Genomic DNA, 16,833 nt, shown 5'->3' on the forward strand with positions numbered 1-16,833 from the left:
AGAGGTAACGTAAGTCGTGTGTTATACGATTGTGTGAACGCGCGTGATGCTGCGAAGAATGAGAGAGAAAGAGAGAGAGAGAGAGAGAGAGAGATTCATTCATTCATTCATTCTCTCCGTGGAGAAGGTCGCGGTTCTTAAGCAAGGACGCGTCTTCGTGGGGACGTGGACGAAAGGACCATGGGCGACACGCGTTAATCCGTCGTGACAGATAATAATAGCGAATAAAAGGGTCTCCTTGGACGCGATTTTTCCCGTGTCGCGTCCTCCGACGTGACGACAGCGTCTGGGACGCCGTCTCTCAGACAATAGCTCGGCCTTGGGAGGAAGCGGAGATGCTACCCGTGTCAACGAAGACGACGACGCTGTTGTCGTTTTCGTCGTCGTCGTCGGTATCTTCCTCCGATTTCGTCGATTCCGTTCGACGGGCGCGCGAAACAGCCGAGCATTACCGAAAGCAGTGCGGAATCTCGCGTAGGAGTTCTCGGATTCCTGAACCGCAATTTCCTTCCTTTCTTTCGTCCCTCCTTGTCGTTCCTCCTTCCCCCTCAGGCACCCACCCTCCGTCGGGAAGGCGCGCGCTGCCGTCTCATCTCCGTGCCGTTGTTAAATGTTCTCGTTCTCTCTTTCGCCGGCTTTCGAGAGCGCTTATCCGATCTCTCGCCTCGCCGCTTTGAGTTCCGTCGATCCGGAATGAGCGACAGGAGGGAAGGAGAGTCGGCTTATTCGCCGGTGAACGGCGCCGAGGACACGTCGTGAGAGAGAACGACGGGACGGAGAGACCCGGACAGACATTACCCCCGCGTTTCGAGGCCGTGTGTGTCCGTCGCTATTTTGGATTTTCCCATTTATTGCGCGAGCGCGAAGCGGCGTCACGCTACGAATTTCCCATTTGTCGCGCGCCACGCTTCGCCTGCTTTCCTTCTCTCTCTCTCTCTCTCTCTCTCTCTCGCTCGCTCGCTCGCTCACGTCGGACTCCATCAGCGCCCGCCTTACTTCGCATCTCGGCAGCTCTAGCCCTTTGATCGGTACACCCTTAATCCGGTAATGGGATGATTTCCCTCCAACAACGGGGGAGAAAAGAGCAGAAAAGACCGGCGCGAGTGTCTTCAAGCGATTGGGTCATCTCGAGATTAAAACGCGCGAATTCGCGCGCGCAAATTTGCATTGTTGAAATCAGAGAACCCGACGATTTCGCGTTTTTCTCTTTTCCTCTCTCTCTCTCTCTCTCTCTCCTCCTCGCGTATACCTTTCGCAGACAAATCTTCAAGAGAGTTTTATTCCATTCCGTTTGTCTCCGTGTCCGTGCGCATTCCCTCTCCACGCGTATCTCTTCTATCTACGCGGCGACACTGCGCTCAAAAAATGTAACGTTTAAACTGCAAAATGCCCTGGCTTTGCAATATTAAAAAGAGGACTCCGTAATATTCTTTCTCCGAGTGCGAAGCCGGTGGCTGATGTCACCTGCCTCGCGTAGCGCAACTCGGAGGTTTCAAACGCGACAGAAAGGTAGCCGGTTTTACGATCCCTTTGCATTCGCGCTATATCGCGATTCGGTTAACACACCTAGGACACCGCTGCGACCCGCGCGCCGGTTCTTCCCGGTAGTGAATTAAATTTTTTACGCGTAACGCGCGCGCTATAATGTCGCCCCCTTAGCAAGTCTCAGTAAAAATGCATTAACCCATTACCAAGCGGCCGAGTTGCACGTGTCGCGCGGCGCAGCGACGTGAAAGTTTCATCGAGCGCGCTGTTATTGTGTACGCTTTCGTCGAGAATCGGCAATACGGAAAAGGCGGCTTTCCGACCGGCAGTGACGACGACGCCGCCGCCACCGCCGCCGGCCGGCCGGCCGGCCGCCGATGTGGCCATTATTGGCCAATTAATTGAGCATTGTCAATAATGTAACGCCTACGTTTAATTATAAACAGGGAAAGCGTCCGTGATCGATTTGATTATGTTACACCGCCGTCCCGGCGGAAATAGCGATACCAATCGAGACTAATGCGTCGGAAATTGAGCTCAATCAACGTGTAAAGAGAAATTTGGGAACGATCGCCGGCCTATCAGCGAGTATACATGCGTGTGTGTGTGTGTGTGTGTGAGAGCGAGCGCGATAACGTATTCCCGCTTTATCGAGCACATGTCAGATTTGATGAGCGCAGACTAGATGTAACCGTTTAACGATGCCGCTCGTTACTCGCTTTCGAGCCTCATCACTTCTCGTCACGATTGCTTCGAATTCGAATTTTCTCAATTTGTACTCTTCCGCCGCCACGAAGATTCTCGCCGCGAAGCAATCGCGGCGCATTAGGTGTGGATAAGTGAGGGAAATGGAGAAACGAGGGAGAATAAGCTCGGAAATTTATAGTAATTGGCAGTTGGAAGAGTTAAAAGTTGATTAAAAATTGGAAGTTGAGGATTGGCCACCCGGTTAACCCTAGAATACTAACCCTTTACTCTGAGTCGTTATTCCCAAGCCAACGTGTAATTCATTCTAAGAAGAGGCATGCCAGAGGTTCAACTGCTTCGTGAAATAATGTAAAACTCTGGATAATAAAATTACATCCGTTTCTTTTCTGTTTCCCCGGCATTTGCTATGTTAGATTAGATTCCGAATAAATTCTTGCGTTTTAATTTTCTCTAAATATAAAACAATTTGGAAATTGATGGTATGAGAAATGAAAGAGGAGGGTTCGTAAAAAATATCTGGCTTTCGGAGACGCACGTTAATATTCTAGGCTTAATAAAAAGTTCAATATTGACGGTTGAAAATGATCGGAAATCGAGGTTGGAGTCGCGGTCTGAAAATAGAAGTCGGTGAATGCGCGGGGAAAAAGTCGAGCTATGGAAGATGGTTTGTATATACAAATTCGCAATCTTGCGACACATTCTCGCGTTAATCGACGTCGTTGAGGAACGATTACGCGAAATGATCGTCCCCGACTCGAATCCCCCACGAACTGCATTGTGTCGTTTCTTTAACGTCAGTTCTTCCGCACGTGTTTCCGGGCTATCGCACCGCGGATAATTCCGCACGATCCTTTTCTCTTTCGCTCGGAAACGCCACGGGAAACCGGACGAGTAAGCGACCGATGTCGTTGACGTTACTCCGACGACAATGGTATCGTGTTCCTCCCCTTCGATGCGTTTTTCTCGACTTCGGACTGGAGTTTAGCGCGCACGCCATGGCAATTTTCCTGTTAACCGTCACGCTAGTAAATCCGAAAAGAACGTCACGGTAGGCAGACAAAAAAAGAGAGAAAATGGGTATGTGTGCGTGTAACTAATTCGAGAGAAAATGTAATTAATCCTTCAAAGGAAAGAAAAAAGGGAAAAAGAAGAAAACAGAAAATGTTGTCTCTTTCGCAGAAATTATTTCAGTTATGTATTTGAAATTTTCATGCAACCGAGAGACGGTCGACGGAGGAGTCTTCGCTTTTTTTCCTTTTCAATTTGAATCCCGGCTGAGGGATATAAAACGCGCGAGATCATTTAAACAGCGCAAACCGTTCGCCTTCCTTAGCCGCAAATTAAATTTTTATCTTGCGCGGGCGCGTCTATTTAAAAAATTTCCACGTCCGCGGCTTGCTTTACGCGCAACGCGCGTGGAGGTTGCGCGGATAAGCGAGGGGAAGGCAGACTGCACAGAGTCGCTGGGATTGTTCACGGAGGGCTGGAGGGGACGTGATCTCGATGAGGGTATCGTTCCTCACACCGCGGTGAACGATATTTGTTTTTCGAGCCGCCACTTTACCGACCAGTAGCGGGCATATTTTTTTTATGGCTAACCCTGTGTCCACTGCCATTGAAACCACACTGGTTTCTAAAATTGTTTTTACACGATCGACTAACAGAACAGGTCCTTGTAATTTTATGATATTTGCCGTGTGCTGCGATGGAGCTGCGCGCGCGCGCGCGCACGCGTGTGCGTGTGCGCGTATGTGTGTGAAAGGTTGTAAATCAACAAAAGCCTTTGCGTCCTTGTTTGATTTTAAAATACACAACGCAACACACACATACACACACCATTACCTATTAGATATATTCGAGCTCTGTCTTTTTCATTTATCGCCACTCTTTCATTCGCTCTCAACGCGATCAACATTTTTTGATCTCTCTCTCTCTCTCTCTCTCTGGTCGTTGAATGTCAGTCTGTCAATATCGTGTTCATCATCAATTCGAATTTGCATATGCGATTGACAAATAATCAGTATCGCGAAAAAGCAATATCACGCAACATCCGCGATACATACAAGCGCGCGCGCAAAAACTCTGCTTTTCAACCGTGAATTTTTCATTCCCTTTTGTTTCAGCGCGATTTTCATCAATCATTTGCCCGTGCATTATTAGCCGCCAAATGTCAACGCGCTTAAAAATAATATCGTTAAACTCGCGGGCACACATTCCACGTCGATTCAGTATCCGCGGGTATTTCGGATACCCATTGCGCCGCGCAATTTTGCGCGCTTTAACATCGCTCTCGGGCATCGCGCCGTTAATGTCACCCGCAAATTTATCCGGTATCGGCCAGTATTTAAGGCCGGCTATGGGGGATGATTAAGTATCACCGAATATGAGGGATAATTTTATCGGGTCCGCTCTCGCCGTACCTCCGCCACGCATACCGCCAGCGTACACACGTACACCCACCCACCCACTCACACACACGCGTATCTACACACGTATACACGGCAACGTCGAGCGGTCGCGCTGAATAGGGGATAGCGGCAACGATATCGGTAGTACGTGGTCGGCATTACGTAACGAAAGCCGATCGAGGATTTTGCGGCGTGGCGCACAGGATATCCCCCGCCGAACCGGCGACGTGAGCGTCCAAGTGAGCGGGACGCCGCACGCGCCGCGAATGCGCCGGCGACGCAATTTGCGCGATATTCCATCGCCGGGTTGTTAGCGATCGCGACTAGTTCCCGTGCGCTCGTGTATGTGTGCGTACGTGCGCGTCGCAACGTCGCTCGTGTGTCGCGTTGCGGCCGCGACGACAGGTATAACTGGCCGTTTCGCCGCGTTGAAACGGAAAAATGGAGTGACCCTTTGTTTTTTTTTTCCGTCGGAGTTTCCGAACGCACCGGAGGAAACGTCGGGAGGGGGCGAAATGAATCGTGCGGTTCTCGTCGGCAAGGTAAAATGCGCAAGCGGAATAATTGCGGAATAATTTCGCGATTTCGTCCGCGCCGACGGAACGACCATACTTCGTTCCGCTTGTTACTCACCGGGACCTCCGGGGGAGGGGGCGGAAGAGGAAAAGAAGTCTTCGCCACCTCCTCTGGACCGCTCGCGACCGTACTTTCGAGGGCACTTCATGAAGAACCCGTGAGAAACTGGGAATCGACTCATTCAACGTCGCATCTCCATCGTCGAGACGATGTTAGATCTTAAGTTGATCGCAACGACAACGCGCAAGACTGCGCGCGCGAGACCCGCCGGGAATATTCCGTATGTCGAGGAGGGACCGGCGCACATAGTCCACGATAACCCGCAGGTCACCCCGAGACATTCTTCAACGGTTTGATTTACTGGCCCACATCCCCTCCTCGAACTACCCCGCTAACCAGCCCTCCCTCGCTTTCTGTAGCGCGGCTACGTTGTTCCGCGCCAACTGTTCTCCGCACCGGCGGTTCGCGTCCGAGCTTGCAGTTTACCCTGCTATGAAACGGAGCGGAAGTACGAAATTAATTGATGAGCACGACGACTTAAGCAATTTCATTAGACCGAGACGTGAATTAAAAGGGAGGGAGAAAGGGGGGAGATAGATAGGTAAATGTGTTTATCGGCACTCCGGGGCAAAGCCCTTTAAGAACGTTACGGAAAAGGGTACAGAAAAAAATGCATAATTGGCAAATAAAAACAGAGAGACGCAAGGACAATATTGATCCTAGAATACTAACATTTATCTCCGAGACGTGGATGATTTTTACGAACCTTCCCTCTCTCCTCTATTTCTCACTACTCCAAGATACTATTTTGTTTTATATTTTGAAACAAGTAACATATATAAGAAGAGAGTTGCCTAATTCATAGGCCAGTCACCTAAGTCGCACCTCATCATTTCTTCTGTAATTATTGAATAAAAGCGCAATCCCCAGTGACAAATATATCAAATAAGTGATCGGTGGAAAACATAATCCAAAGTTGAATGAATGAATTATACTGTTCTCGATTAGATCTCGATTGCTGTCAAGCGGGGCAGCGGGGGTTTTGCAAATTAATATCACTGCATGCAAGCGACAGCGTATTGAATCGGACCGTGAGCAACGGATGTACGCGGCTCATCAGAGAGAGAATGAACTGCATTTGGAGTGCTCGTTATTATTCACCTACAAACGAAAGTTCGCTTTTGCTCCGCTGGCTTTGGATGAGTCATCTTCCTTTTATTTTCAAGAATTTATCAGGCGACGGCTTTTATTTCTCCGTAACTGAAGAGGATCCGCAGTGGACAGCGATGTCTTTTATTTGTGGTTGTAATCAAATATTTCCTTTCGCTCGGGCAACAGGCGGCATTGGCTCTCGTAGATCAGGTGATACTTTTCTTTGAATTGCACTGTGTTACTTACTTCAGAAACATCTCGAGTAATGCGATTTTGGCGATTCGCCCTTATACATGTCACCTTGAAATGTCTTTGAATTTTTTCTTCTTTCAATCACTACACATCTTCAAAACGTAGGATTAGGAGCCCGGAGTAAGGGTTAATATTCCAGGGTTACAGAGAGAGCGAAAGAGAGAGAAGAGCGTGCGCAATTAAAAAAGAAAAACTAAGCGTCGCGTTCCGTTTCCGAGCAAAATGCCCATTCGGGCGAGGTGAAGACGAACGTTTCTCACGGACGTCTCCTCGCCGGCGGCTCATGCCACCATTTTCTCGCAGATTGCGCCCCGTGGTTCGCGCGCGACGACGCTTTGTCCCGACACTCCTGTCCGGAGCTGTAACAGGGCCCCGCTCGCTTGGCATATCTATTTCGCCGTTTGCTCCTGAGGGTGCTACGAGTCCCGGAGTATTAATAAATTGCCGGCGTATTGTGCTCCGTTCTATGCCAGTTCCCGCTTCCGCGCGTCTACCGCCGCCGCTGCTCCACCTTGCCGCCCTCATCCATTTTCTCGTCTTTTTACCCACGTAACCTAGCCGGCCCCGGCTACCAAGCTACCTGCGCGCAGCTGCCGCGACGAGGATCTCCCGTCGGGATTACCGGCGCGTCGAAACGCGCGGGCGGAAACGCAGCGGCGCCTCCGAAAAGCCAGCGGGAAGATTTAGGGGATCTCGCGAGGAGCGCGAAGGTCGACGCGGGCATCGAGGATTTCGCTTGTAACGTCGCGCGCGTGATGCACGGTCCCACGGTCGAAGGAGCGTTGGTCATTGTCGAAGGAGCTTCGCCATCGTTTAGCACCGGCTGATTTACTCCCGCACGTCTATCGAAGTTTTCGCCGCGCCGTATTTCAGCTCGCGATAAAGTCCCCCGTCCTACGGGGCGCGCGACCGGGAATCGTTACTCTCGATCGCGGTTCGAATGTAATCACTTGTGCGCGATTATCGCGCGCGTGTTTCCGAGCGTAGAAGTTCGCGCGCGAAGATCGCTCCTTCGGTCTGCACAATCGTCTCGCTGAGGGAAATCCCGCTTAAATTATGGCCATTTTCGCCCTCGGGCTGGTACCTTCTTCCGGTTTCAAGGGGACGCTATACTTGAAAACTCGACCGGCGAAACATTTGGAAATTGGAATCTCTAACCGTCAGTTGGCAGAAATATTTACTCGATGCGAACGTCGTTGCGACTTGCGAAAATTTCGAACAACACTTTTATTACGTTTCCAACGAAATTTCGAGGCTTAAAGAGATACGAAATATAAGATTATAAGATCGTATAAGATTATGCATCCTTGCTTATACGTGAAAATAGAGTCTCGAATTAATACAAATCCTTTTTCCGTGTAGCAATACTTGTTAGAAAAAAAAAAAAAAAACGTTTCTTCTCTATAATAATGCGATTATTAGCTACAAATATCAAACATTTTTTCCTCAGCGCATTTTGGTCCATGCGAACAGGCGCTCTCGGGAGAAATTTTCAGCTCGTGCGTTATCACACTGTTTGTCAGACATTATTATCTTCCCACGGATGACGAATATTCGCGCTAATATCAAGCGAGCGGTTCCTAATAAACCCCCGTTTCTCTTTCTCCGGTTATTTCCTCCGTGATATTGCCATGATGACATGTCTGTTCGCGTCGGGTCGCGGTATCGATACCGGCTGACGGGTCGTCGCCGGTCGCGCAAGAGCTTCAACCGACGTCGCCTGCAGCTGTTCGCGCTGAGTTACTTGAAGTTGGCCGAATTTGCTCACAATGGGGCACTACAAAGGCAGTTTGAAGATTCGCGCGAAGTTTCCACGCTAATCGCGCCGGAAGCAAATCAGTCCAATTCGCCCCACTCGCCTTTTCCCGCTTTATTACGCCGCTACCTCCTCATCTTCACCTCTTCCTCCCCCTCATCCTCCTCCCCCGACTAGAAGCTGGAAGTAAGGCGTTAATGGAGCGGATGACACAGAGCCGAGAAGCAGGTCGGGGAGCCATCGCTCATGCGACTGGTAACAAACGCGCGGCGTGAAACTCTCCTCTCTTCTTTTTCTCCGTCTTCTTCTTCTTCTTCTACTTTTGCTTCTGCTTCTACGAGTCTCCGCGACGATAGAGCGAAGGATCGCGTCGAAGTTCGTCGCTACGTCATTTTTAGTCGCGACGACGTGACCCGCGTCCGCGTCGCCTCGACGTTCTCTTCGCGCACGTGGAACGGAAAGAATCCGGTTATTCGATCGACGGGAAAGTTCAAAGAAAGAAAAGGGAAAGAGAGAGAAAGAGAGGGTGTTCAATTGAGATGGTTAAGGCTCTTGCGGGCGTTCTCGTTTTGCGTTTGTTCGTTGTTTTGTGTTTCGTGAATTTTGAAAGTCCACGGACGCGCAGGTGGTCTTAGTAAACAGTGGAATAGTTGCCTTCAGCGGACACGACGCGTTGTGCAACCATTAAGTAAGAATGATAAGAGTTATTGATGTGTATCTTTAATCTATCAATTATAGCTGGTCAACTGTTACGTTCGCTGCACGCAACCAATGTTTTCAGCCACGGATTTTACGGCGAGATCGCGAGAGAACTGATTCGAAAACACATTTCGTTTAAGACAAAGATTGGTTTTCTCGAGCGTTCGAGCGGGGCGAGAATACGTGGTCGAAAGTGTCGCGCAGAGTGGCAGGTCCGATGCTAATCCCCTCGGGAAATAAATTAAATTGTACGATTCTATTACGAGTACCATTCTCATACGTCGAGATCCATATTTACGGTCATTATTTGGAGCTTGTCTTGCGTGAGGGACTTAAATTGAGTTCCTCGGCTGAAAATACACCGAGAGAAAGAATTGTTCATCTCGCTGCGAGCTATATGGTCGGTTTCGGTGCCAAGACGGTTATAACGGGAGTAGAAGTGACAGTATATGAGATGCCCGGCGTCGCACAAGTGCAACGGACGATTCGGGGAAAGCGTAAGGTATATTTATTATACTCTCATGTGTCAGATAAAAATATAACAGGCAAAGGAAAGGGTCAATATTCACATCGTATATATTGGCCACTTCGTAACTAACTGCCAAGTCTGCGGCGGTGGTCGCAGTTACGACAACTAGAAAAAACGTGTCTATTCCGCAATCAGTATCGGACTGATGATAAATGTAATAACCTCGAGTGATAACTTCGAATTGTAAAACAACGGAGAGGAGGCAAGAAACGAGAGGAAAAGGCGCGACAGCGCTCGTTGGCCTCTTTCGCGTGTGAAACGAAAGAGCGCAATCGCGCTTGCTAGAAATCGTCTCGTACGAAACAAGAGGAGCGCGATAGCGCTCGTTGGCATTTTTCGCGTGTGAAACGAAGCGGTGCGATCGCCGCCCTCCTTGGCACTCGAACGGCTAAAGAAGCCGTAGAATAGGTCGTTGTTGCGCTGAATTCTCCCCTTGCCGTTGCGTGCTTACGGATGTGAGAGTTCTTAACGTGTCCTCTACCACGGTTCATTCGGAGAAGCCCACCCTGTATCTTTTCACGTAATTATGTAAAATATTTCGTTAGTTTGCGTGGACGTATCTTTCTAAAAAATTCTTTCTTAAAAATTACTTTTTTCTTTTTAAATTATCGCCCTCACACACACACGCGCGCGCGCGGAAAAGGAATGTTAGCTCTCAAATAAAAATTCTGCCCATGTAATACAAATGAAGTTTCGCTAGTTTCGCTCATTTCTTCGTCCCTGTTTTTAGCTCCTAAGCTAATTCTAGCTAATTCCTTTTTTCCGTGCGTGTAACGTCGGTTTGTCGCGAAAGATACGTCACATATGCAACGTGGACGTTAATTCCCGGGAGATTCGTGTAAATTACGGTCATACACTTCTTCCGAAATCTGCCCGCATTATTCCGCGTCGGTTGGTTCACCGTAGCGCAAACTTTTCAATTACGAGGTAGTTTACGACGGCGGGCTGCAGTTTGCGAAGTGCGAGGCGGTTCTGAACACAGGGACCTGCCGCACGGGATACATCGGCGAGTTTAGGGTTAATATAGCCTGACGACGACGCCTCGGTTGCCAAGCTCGCGAAATAATCGCGTACACGGGGAATATTATCAAAATTCCGCGTGGTCGACCGGGAATTTCGGCGGGCGCCACGTTTGACCGCGCCACGGAGAAGGAAGCCCTCGGGCGAGTCCTTGACCCGCCGTGAAATTTGCGTCTTCGGGCGAGCGTGCGAGTTGCACGTAAAATTGCCGACGGAAATATGCGAACCGGTCTTCCGGCATCGCCCAGCCGAGTTATGGCGCCTCTAGTGAAACCGACGAAGCATGCTCCATCACGGCTCGTGGAATATCTCAGGGTAGCGATAGTCTCACGTTCTCCCTTCCTCCCCTCTCCTCCCTCGTCGCTCCTTTTTCCTTATACAAGGTGACTCGAAGCCGAGGAATCGTGCGATTCCCCGGTCGCTCTCAAGAGTCGCCTCCGCGAAAATGTTGGAAAATCCGCGATATTTTTGCATGGTTTCTTGATTCCTCGCTTATAATTCGAGCAAATTTCAGTCGACCTCGAGCTCCCGAGTTTTCGGCGAGAATTCTCTTTGCGTTCGGGATTTTCCTTACGACGACACCCTGTATGCAGGTGTCTCTATCGCTCTCGGTTAGCGATAGAAGAACGCTGCTTTCTCGTGCGATCCGCTGGAAATGTACGAGGTAACCGGCTGATGGTGATGGCAGCTTCGACGATACGTACAATTTAACCTTTCCGTTCTCCTCTCTCCGTCGCGAACCTCGAATAGGATCCCCGTTCCTCACCCTGTTAGGTAAATGGTGCTTTTGATAAGTTCGGCGGGATCGATTCGCCTTAACTCTTTTGCGATCGAGAGCCGAGATATACTCGCCGAAATGATTCGAATATTCCAGACCGTGGTCGCAAGGGGTTGAATTACATTCGCTATCAAACCACGAGATAAAAGGGCGAATATGTTGATCGGAATAAGATTCTATTAAAAATTCGAATAGAATTAGATTACATTCTCTATTAAGGAAATGTTCCAAGATATTACGGAAAAGCATGACACGGCGTGGAGATATCTTGAATTTTATTTTATCGCACGAGGAAGCGGGAAGGAGACGGGGGTAGGTTAACGGGTTTTCAAGTAAAATAAAGCCGCACGACACGTATCGTTGCCCCTGAAGAGATAAAAATAGCCGAAGCGAAAAAACTAGGGCGAGTAATTCTCTTTCTCGCGCGAAAGATAACTCGAGATTGAGAGGAGCGAGCGATGCACTTCTCGCCACTCTTCGGCTACTTACAACCTTGAGAAAGCCGGAAGAGAAACCTCGAAGTGGTTGTCCCGAGCTCGCCGCGAAAATTCGGGCGCCGCTCGATGGCGAAATAAAGCGTCCGTGCATTTCCTTCATCTTTTTCGTTTTTTGCCTAATTTTCTTCCTGCCCTTTTTTCCTTTGAGAATCGCGCCCGAGTTCTGCTTTCTCGATTCCGCCGTGGCTCGGCGCCACGGAGGAATTTCAAGTAGGCGACACGTGTGACGCATCGGCGGCGCAAAAACGCCTTCGGAAAGTGATTTTGTACTTCGTGGCGCAGTTTCGTCTGATTTTTAACGTTCCTGTTAGAGAGATCTTCGTCGGCGCGAATCGTCTCTCCGTATTCGAAGGAACCGCGACTCCATGACTTCTTCCTCGCGAGAACACGGGAATAGGAAATGTCGTGGAATCAAATTGAGATTCAGTACGATTTCCTAAAAAGAAAATTATGGAATCTAGTTTGAAAGTTCGCGCAGATTCTGGTGAAAAAATTAGTAGTGTCTCGAACACGCGATTCCGAGCGAGAAATCCAAACAGATTCCACTTGATCTGTGCAACTTTTCTCTATAGATTGTTTTCTCATGTCCATTTTATAACAGAATGAAACGAAATATCTGAAATACTCTAAATATTTACACTTTACGAGTGTGCATTACAAATATAACTACACTTTACATGTGTAAATATTTGAAGTGTGCAAATTTCAGTGTTTCAAATTTTTATATTTTCCTTTCTCTTGCATTTTATTCCGTTGAATTCAATAGTTGGCATAGAAATAGGATTCTTCCTGTTCAATGTCGTAAAAATATACCGATTTTATCGACCGAAAAAATCTTTTCTAAAAAGAGATATTTCTGTCTACGATTGAAACGGAAATACCTTTCACCGTATTTCTATTTCAGTTCTAAATACAGAGAACCTATGTTTTCAAGTAGGTAATAATGAGATTTTCAAATTGATATTTCAGTAGGATAACCTATTTCCGGACAAATTTAAATATTTTGATCGAAGTCCATGTTGCTTTTGGGAAAATCTTGAAATTTCTATGCCGATTGACCCGATCACACGCGTCTGTCACCGTCCAAATAACGTCATCTCTTATATCAGATGCGATTGGTTATATAATTGGGACGTTATAATTGGGAGGAACGAGCGTAAAGCGAACGTTCTCGCTAGCTTTTGTTTACTCTAGACTTTTAAAATACGCCGTGGAAAGTGACCGAAGCGCCGAGAATACATCAAATCGTCGATCGGAATGGTTTGTTAGCTATTCTGGTTATGCGCCGCATTATTGGAGCGTGCCCTCCCTCGCTACGCCCAGAATTATCGACAATCATTTCCATCGACCGCAAAAGCGAAACGTCGCCGCTCCCCCACTGCGTGCTATGTACATATAGATATAATTATAATCACCTAGCGTCCAATAAGCTGCCAATTATCCCTAATGGATCGTGTTAAACTTCCAAAATTGGAAGCTAACGTCGCGGCGCACGCGCATGTCATTCATTAACGCACTGACGGAGATCACTAAACACGAAAACACGCCTTTGATGCAGTGATCGATAAGCGGCGCCCGAAAAACCGGCTACTGTGTCACGACCGGCGAAATGTTATTTATAAAAAAATCCGGGATATCAAGCGCATAAATATCTGACGTATCTCCGACCTGGCGCGACTCGAGTCGACTCTATACCTGAAACGAAGATCTTGGTCGCATGTGAAACTTCCGAAAATTCTACAATAAAAACTAAGATAGCAAAATAGGTTCACACAGATTCAGTTATAATAATATAATTTACTCTAATGTTGCCTTAAATTTCCATTTTCATTGTTTTAGCGTCAAAATAAATTATTCAAGGTATCATGAGAATGAACTCTGCAGAATCAGATTCGAAAGAGAAGTTAACAAGTGTCAGTATCGTCAATATAGGAGTTTTTATTAATCTATTATTTAGGTAGGTGGAAACTATCTTTAAGAGAGTCACAGTAGCATTTCGACTCGGATAACCATGCGGCTTGGATCGTCTGGATCCCGACGTTTCCGTCGGAAAGAATCGCGTCCGGCTGCTCTCCCGATGACGATCGTGTCGATCTGTCACGGTCGAAGTGTCGGCGAACATTCATCGATCGGCGGAAAACACGGCGATGAATGCAGTAGACGGGGATTTAACGGGTGCCGCTTTAAGAACGGCATTTCGGGAGTTACTGTCGAACTTCAGTCGAAACGATATTGAGTCACAAGACCATCGAAACGCCATCGAAAGGGCCGCGCGAGGGGGAAAACTTGCGAACTACCCCCTCCCCCTTTCTTATATATCTTCGTGTTTACGTCTACGGCCCTACGGCACCTCGCTTTCTCCCGACTCGACGTGAGAAAGAGAGGTACAGTGCAATAAGAACGGTTTATTTTTCGGTTGCAGATCGGCGCACTCAAGAATTATTACCTCTTCTCTCACAAGCGGCTGCACAAGAGGTCCCTTACTGTGAGCGAGCCACATCACAAGACGCTGAGAGATGAATCTCGGGTAAGTCAACCTGTTTCCTCGTTTGCTCATTACGAGACGTTAATTATGTGACGCACGCTGCGCGACGAGGCTGCTTTTTGCGCCGAGAGAGAGAGCGGGCAACGCCGACGTGAACGATTTTTGACGAAGAAATTTTCGCCAGTTAACGCGACATGGCAGGCGCGAAATAACGAAAGGTACGCTCGGAGAGCGCAGTGCGAGCCTTGCGCGGAGAGAATTTTGCTGAATAATGCGCCAATAATAATATACAAGTAATAATATACCAGTAATAATATACCAATAATATGCTACATCGCGCGGTTGGAATATATTCATATTAAGGTCAAAATGGTGCATTACCATTAATTAATAGTTTAGAAAGAGAAAGAGAGATAGAGACGGATGCTATGCTTTAACCTTACGTTCGAAAAATTCACCACACGTGCAAGACTGGTTTTTCATGCGAAATATCGGGTTGAAACATGAAATTAGCCCAGCTTCTTCTTTAACGAAATTAAAGGCGAAAATCTGTGTAAAAAAAAAATATTGTCCTAGTGGAATACAACAAATTGGTTCTTCCTGTTGCCCAATTCCGTATGCTTGTCATCGGTTGCTGCCTTCAGCCTGCCTAATTGCGAGCAGTACTTGTTTGAATCAAGCCGAAAAAACTGAACGAATTTCTGTTCCAGCCGAATATTTCGAACGACACGAGCACGCATCTGCCGGGCAAGCTAGCGCTGCGCTTTCCTCCATTTATCCGAATACTGATCCGTATCATCCGGGAAAAAAATTTATCCAGAAAAATTCTTCCCGTGCAGTCGGGCGAAAGTGACCACAGCCGCGAATAATAACTCTCATTCGTGAATGTAAGAGCGTACACTCTTCGCGAAATCAGCTGATAGTCCGATGAAGGTGTTAACGAACCTATATCAGCGGCGACGTTCGTAATGATCGTTAAAGGCGACGAGAATTCAACGCCAAGAACGCCCCGGGAGATGCGTTAAATCGCGCGCGGCACAGAGGCTTAACGGATCGATCAGCAATCGTGCGTTTCGACAAATAGCCCAATTGGCTTGTCTCGCTCGGGGCGCATTTGCGGAGACCGCGAGGTAAGGACTTGTTGATTTTGAGCTCCCATGGCCAACAGATTATTATTATTATTAAGGGAGATAAGGGAGAGTTGGGACAATTTTGACATTTTGTCTTCTGTAGCTTTTATTTTACAAAATTTCGCAACAACAGATTCTTTTTTAAAATGCGACTATCAACAAAAGTATCACGAATACTATAATAAGAAAATAATCACTTTCGATGGCCCGAAATGATTTTATTTACCTTTAAAATTATAATCTTCGCTACTTGGTAAGTTAAGTTTTTCATACATGTCATATAGAGACATATCAGCTGTGTTTCAGTCAAAAGTATACTATCAATTATTAGAAAGAAAATAACACTGTCCCAACTCTCCCTCATCTCCTCTACGCACGACGAGACGTCGTGACGCACGCGGCTTCCGATTTAAAGAGTAATTTTTTCCAATTTCAGCGAATAGTAACGTCGGGAAAAGCCGACAAAACTGAAAGCCAGCAGGGACAACTTGCATTGTGTTGAGGTGTTTTCACGGCAAACTGTGGAAAAATGTGTTGCGTAAATAGTCCCGCCATAGAGGATATTTTTTCCCCCCTCAATAGGCGGCTCTTGCGTTTTCAAAAAAACCATTTCCTAGTTTACACGCGAGCTTCCTCTGTCGCTGTGTTGAAGAGCAACAATATACCTTGCTTCACATGATTGTCGCGTTTTCCCTTTTTTTGCCGACTGGAAACACGTTTTTATTTCCGATAGATACTACAAGCGCGCGCGCGCGCGCACCTTTACGCGCTATTGATTACTTTTGCCGTCGGAAATCAATGCAATTTGCGTCTGAAAGTAATACGCGCTATTGTAATGCGACGCTTTGCGAGTGCCAACAGTTTGTTGTGCTCGCCATTTGGCGTTGATATCAAACGACGCGTCCAGCCATCCGGGTTCACCGATGAAACCCACCGCTGCATTCCGACCGCGTCCATCCAGTCCCGCGCGATCGCTTACTTCACATTTTCACCGCGCGAAAATTCGCGACCGCGATTATTTCAACGGCGCTTAGCGATGCCGTGAAAAATCACGTGATCAATTCCGGAATAGTTTTTCCGAGGACACTCAGGAATCGCGTGTGAAAAATCGCGAACCAAAGATTATGCCGCTTCCGATAAAGCTCAAAGAGGAGGAAATGCTATTTTTCGATTTGCTCGTCGAAGAAAAAAACAATCTTCCGTTTCACAAGAGTTTAAGTTTCTTCAGTGGAAAAAAGAAAGACAGTTAATGCATATATTGAATTTAGAAATAATTTCGACAGAAATGATATTGAAATGCCGCCGTGTATGACAAATTTAGGAAATTGATGATCGCAACGATCGCGAATTTTATCGCG

General features: G+C 47.5%; 1 protein-coding gene across 3 annotated transcripts in view; it reads left to right on the forward strand.

Moving 5' to 3' along the window:
• LOC106740777 (furin-like protease 2) overlaps positions 1–16,833 on the forward strand; it is a 362,212-nt gene that overhangs the window by 316,858 nt on the left and 28,521 nt on the right. For all 3 annotated transcript variants that reach the window (XM_014612154.1, XM_014612153.1, XM_014612155.1), the window contains exon 3: positions 14,283–14,387. In XM_014612154.1, coding sequence (XP_014467640.1) covers positions 14,283–14,387 — 105 coding nt within the window. The remainder of the gene's footprint in view (positions 1–14,282; positions 14,388–16,833) is intronic.

Source organism: Dinoponera quadriceps, unplaced genomic scaffold (assembly GCF_001313825.1).
Source record: "Dinoponera quadriceps isolate SergipeBrazil2010 unplaced genomic scaffold, ASM131382v1 scaffold453, whole genome shotgun sequence".
Lineage (NCBI taxonomy): Eukaryota > Metazoa > Arthropoda > Insecta > Hymenoptera > Formicidae > Dinoponera > Dinoponera quadriceps.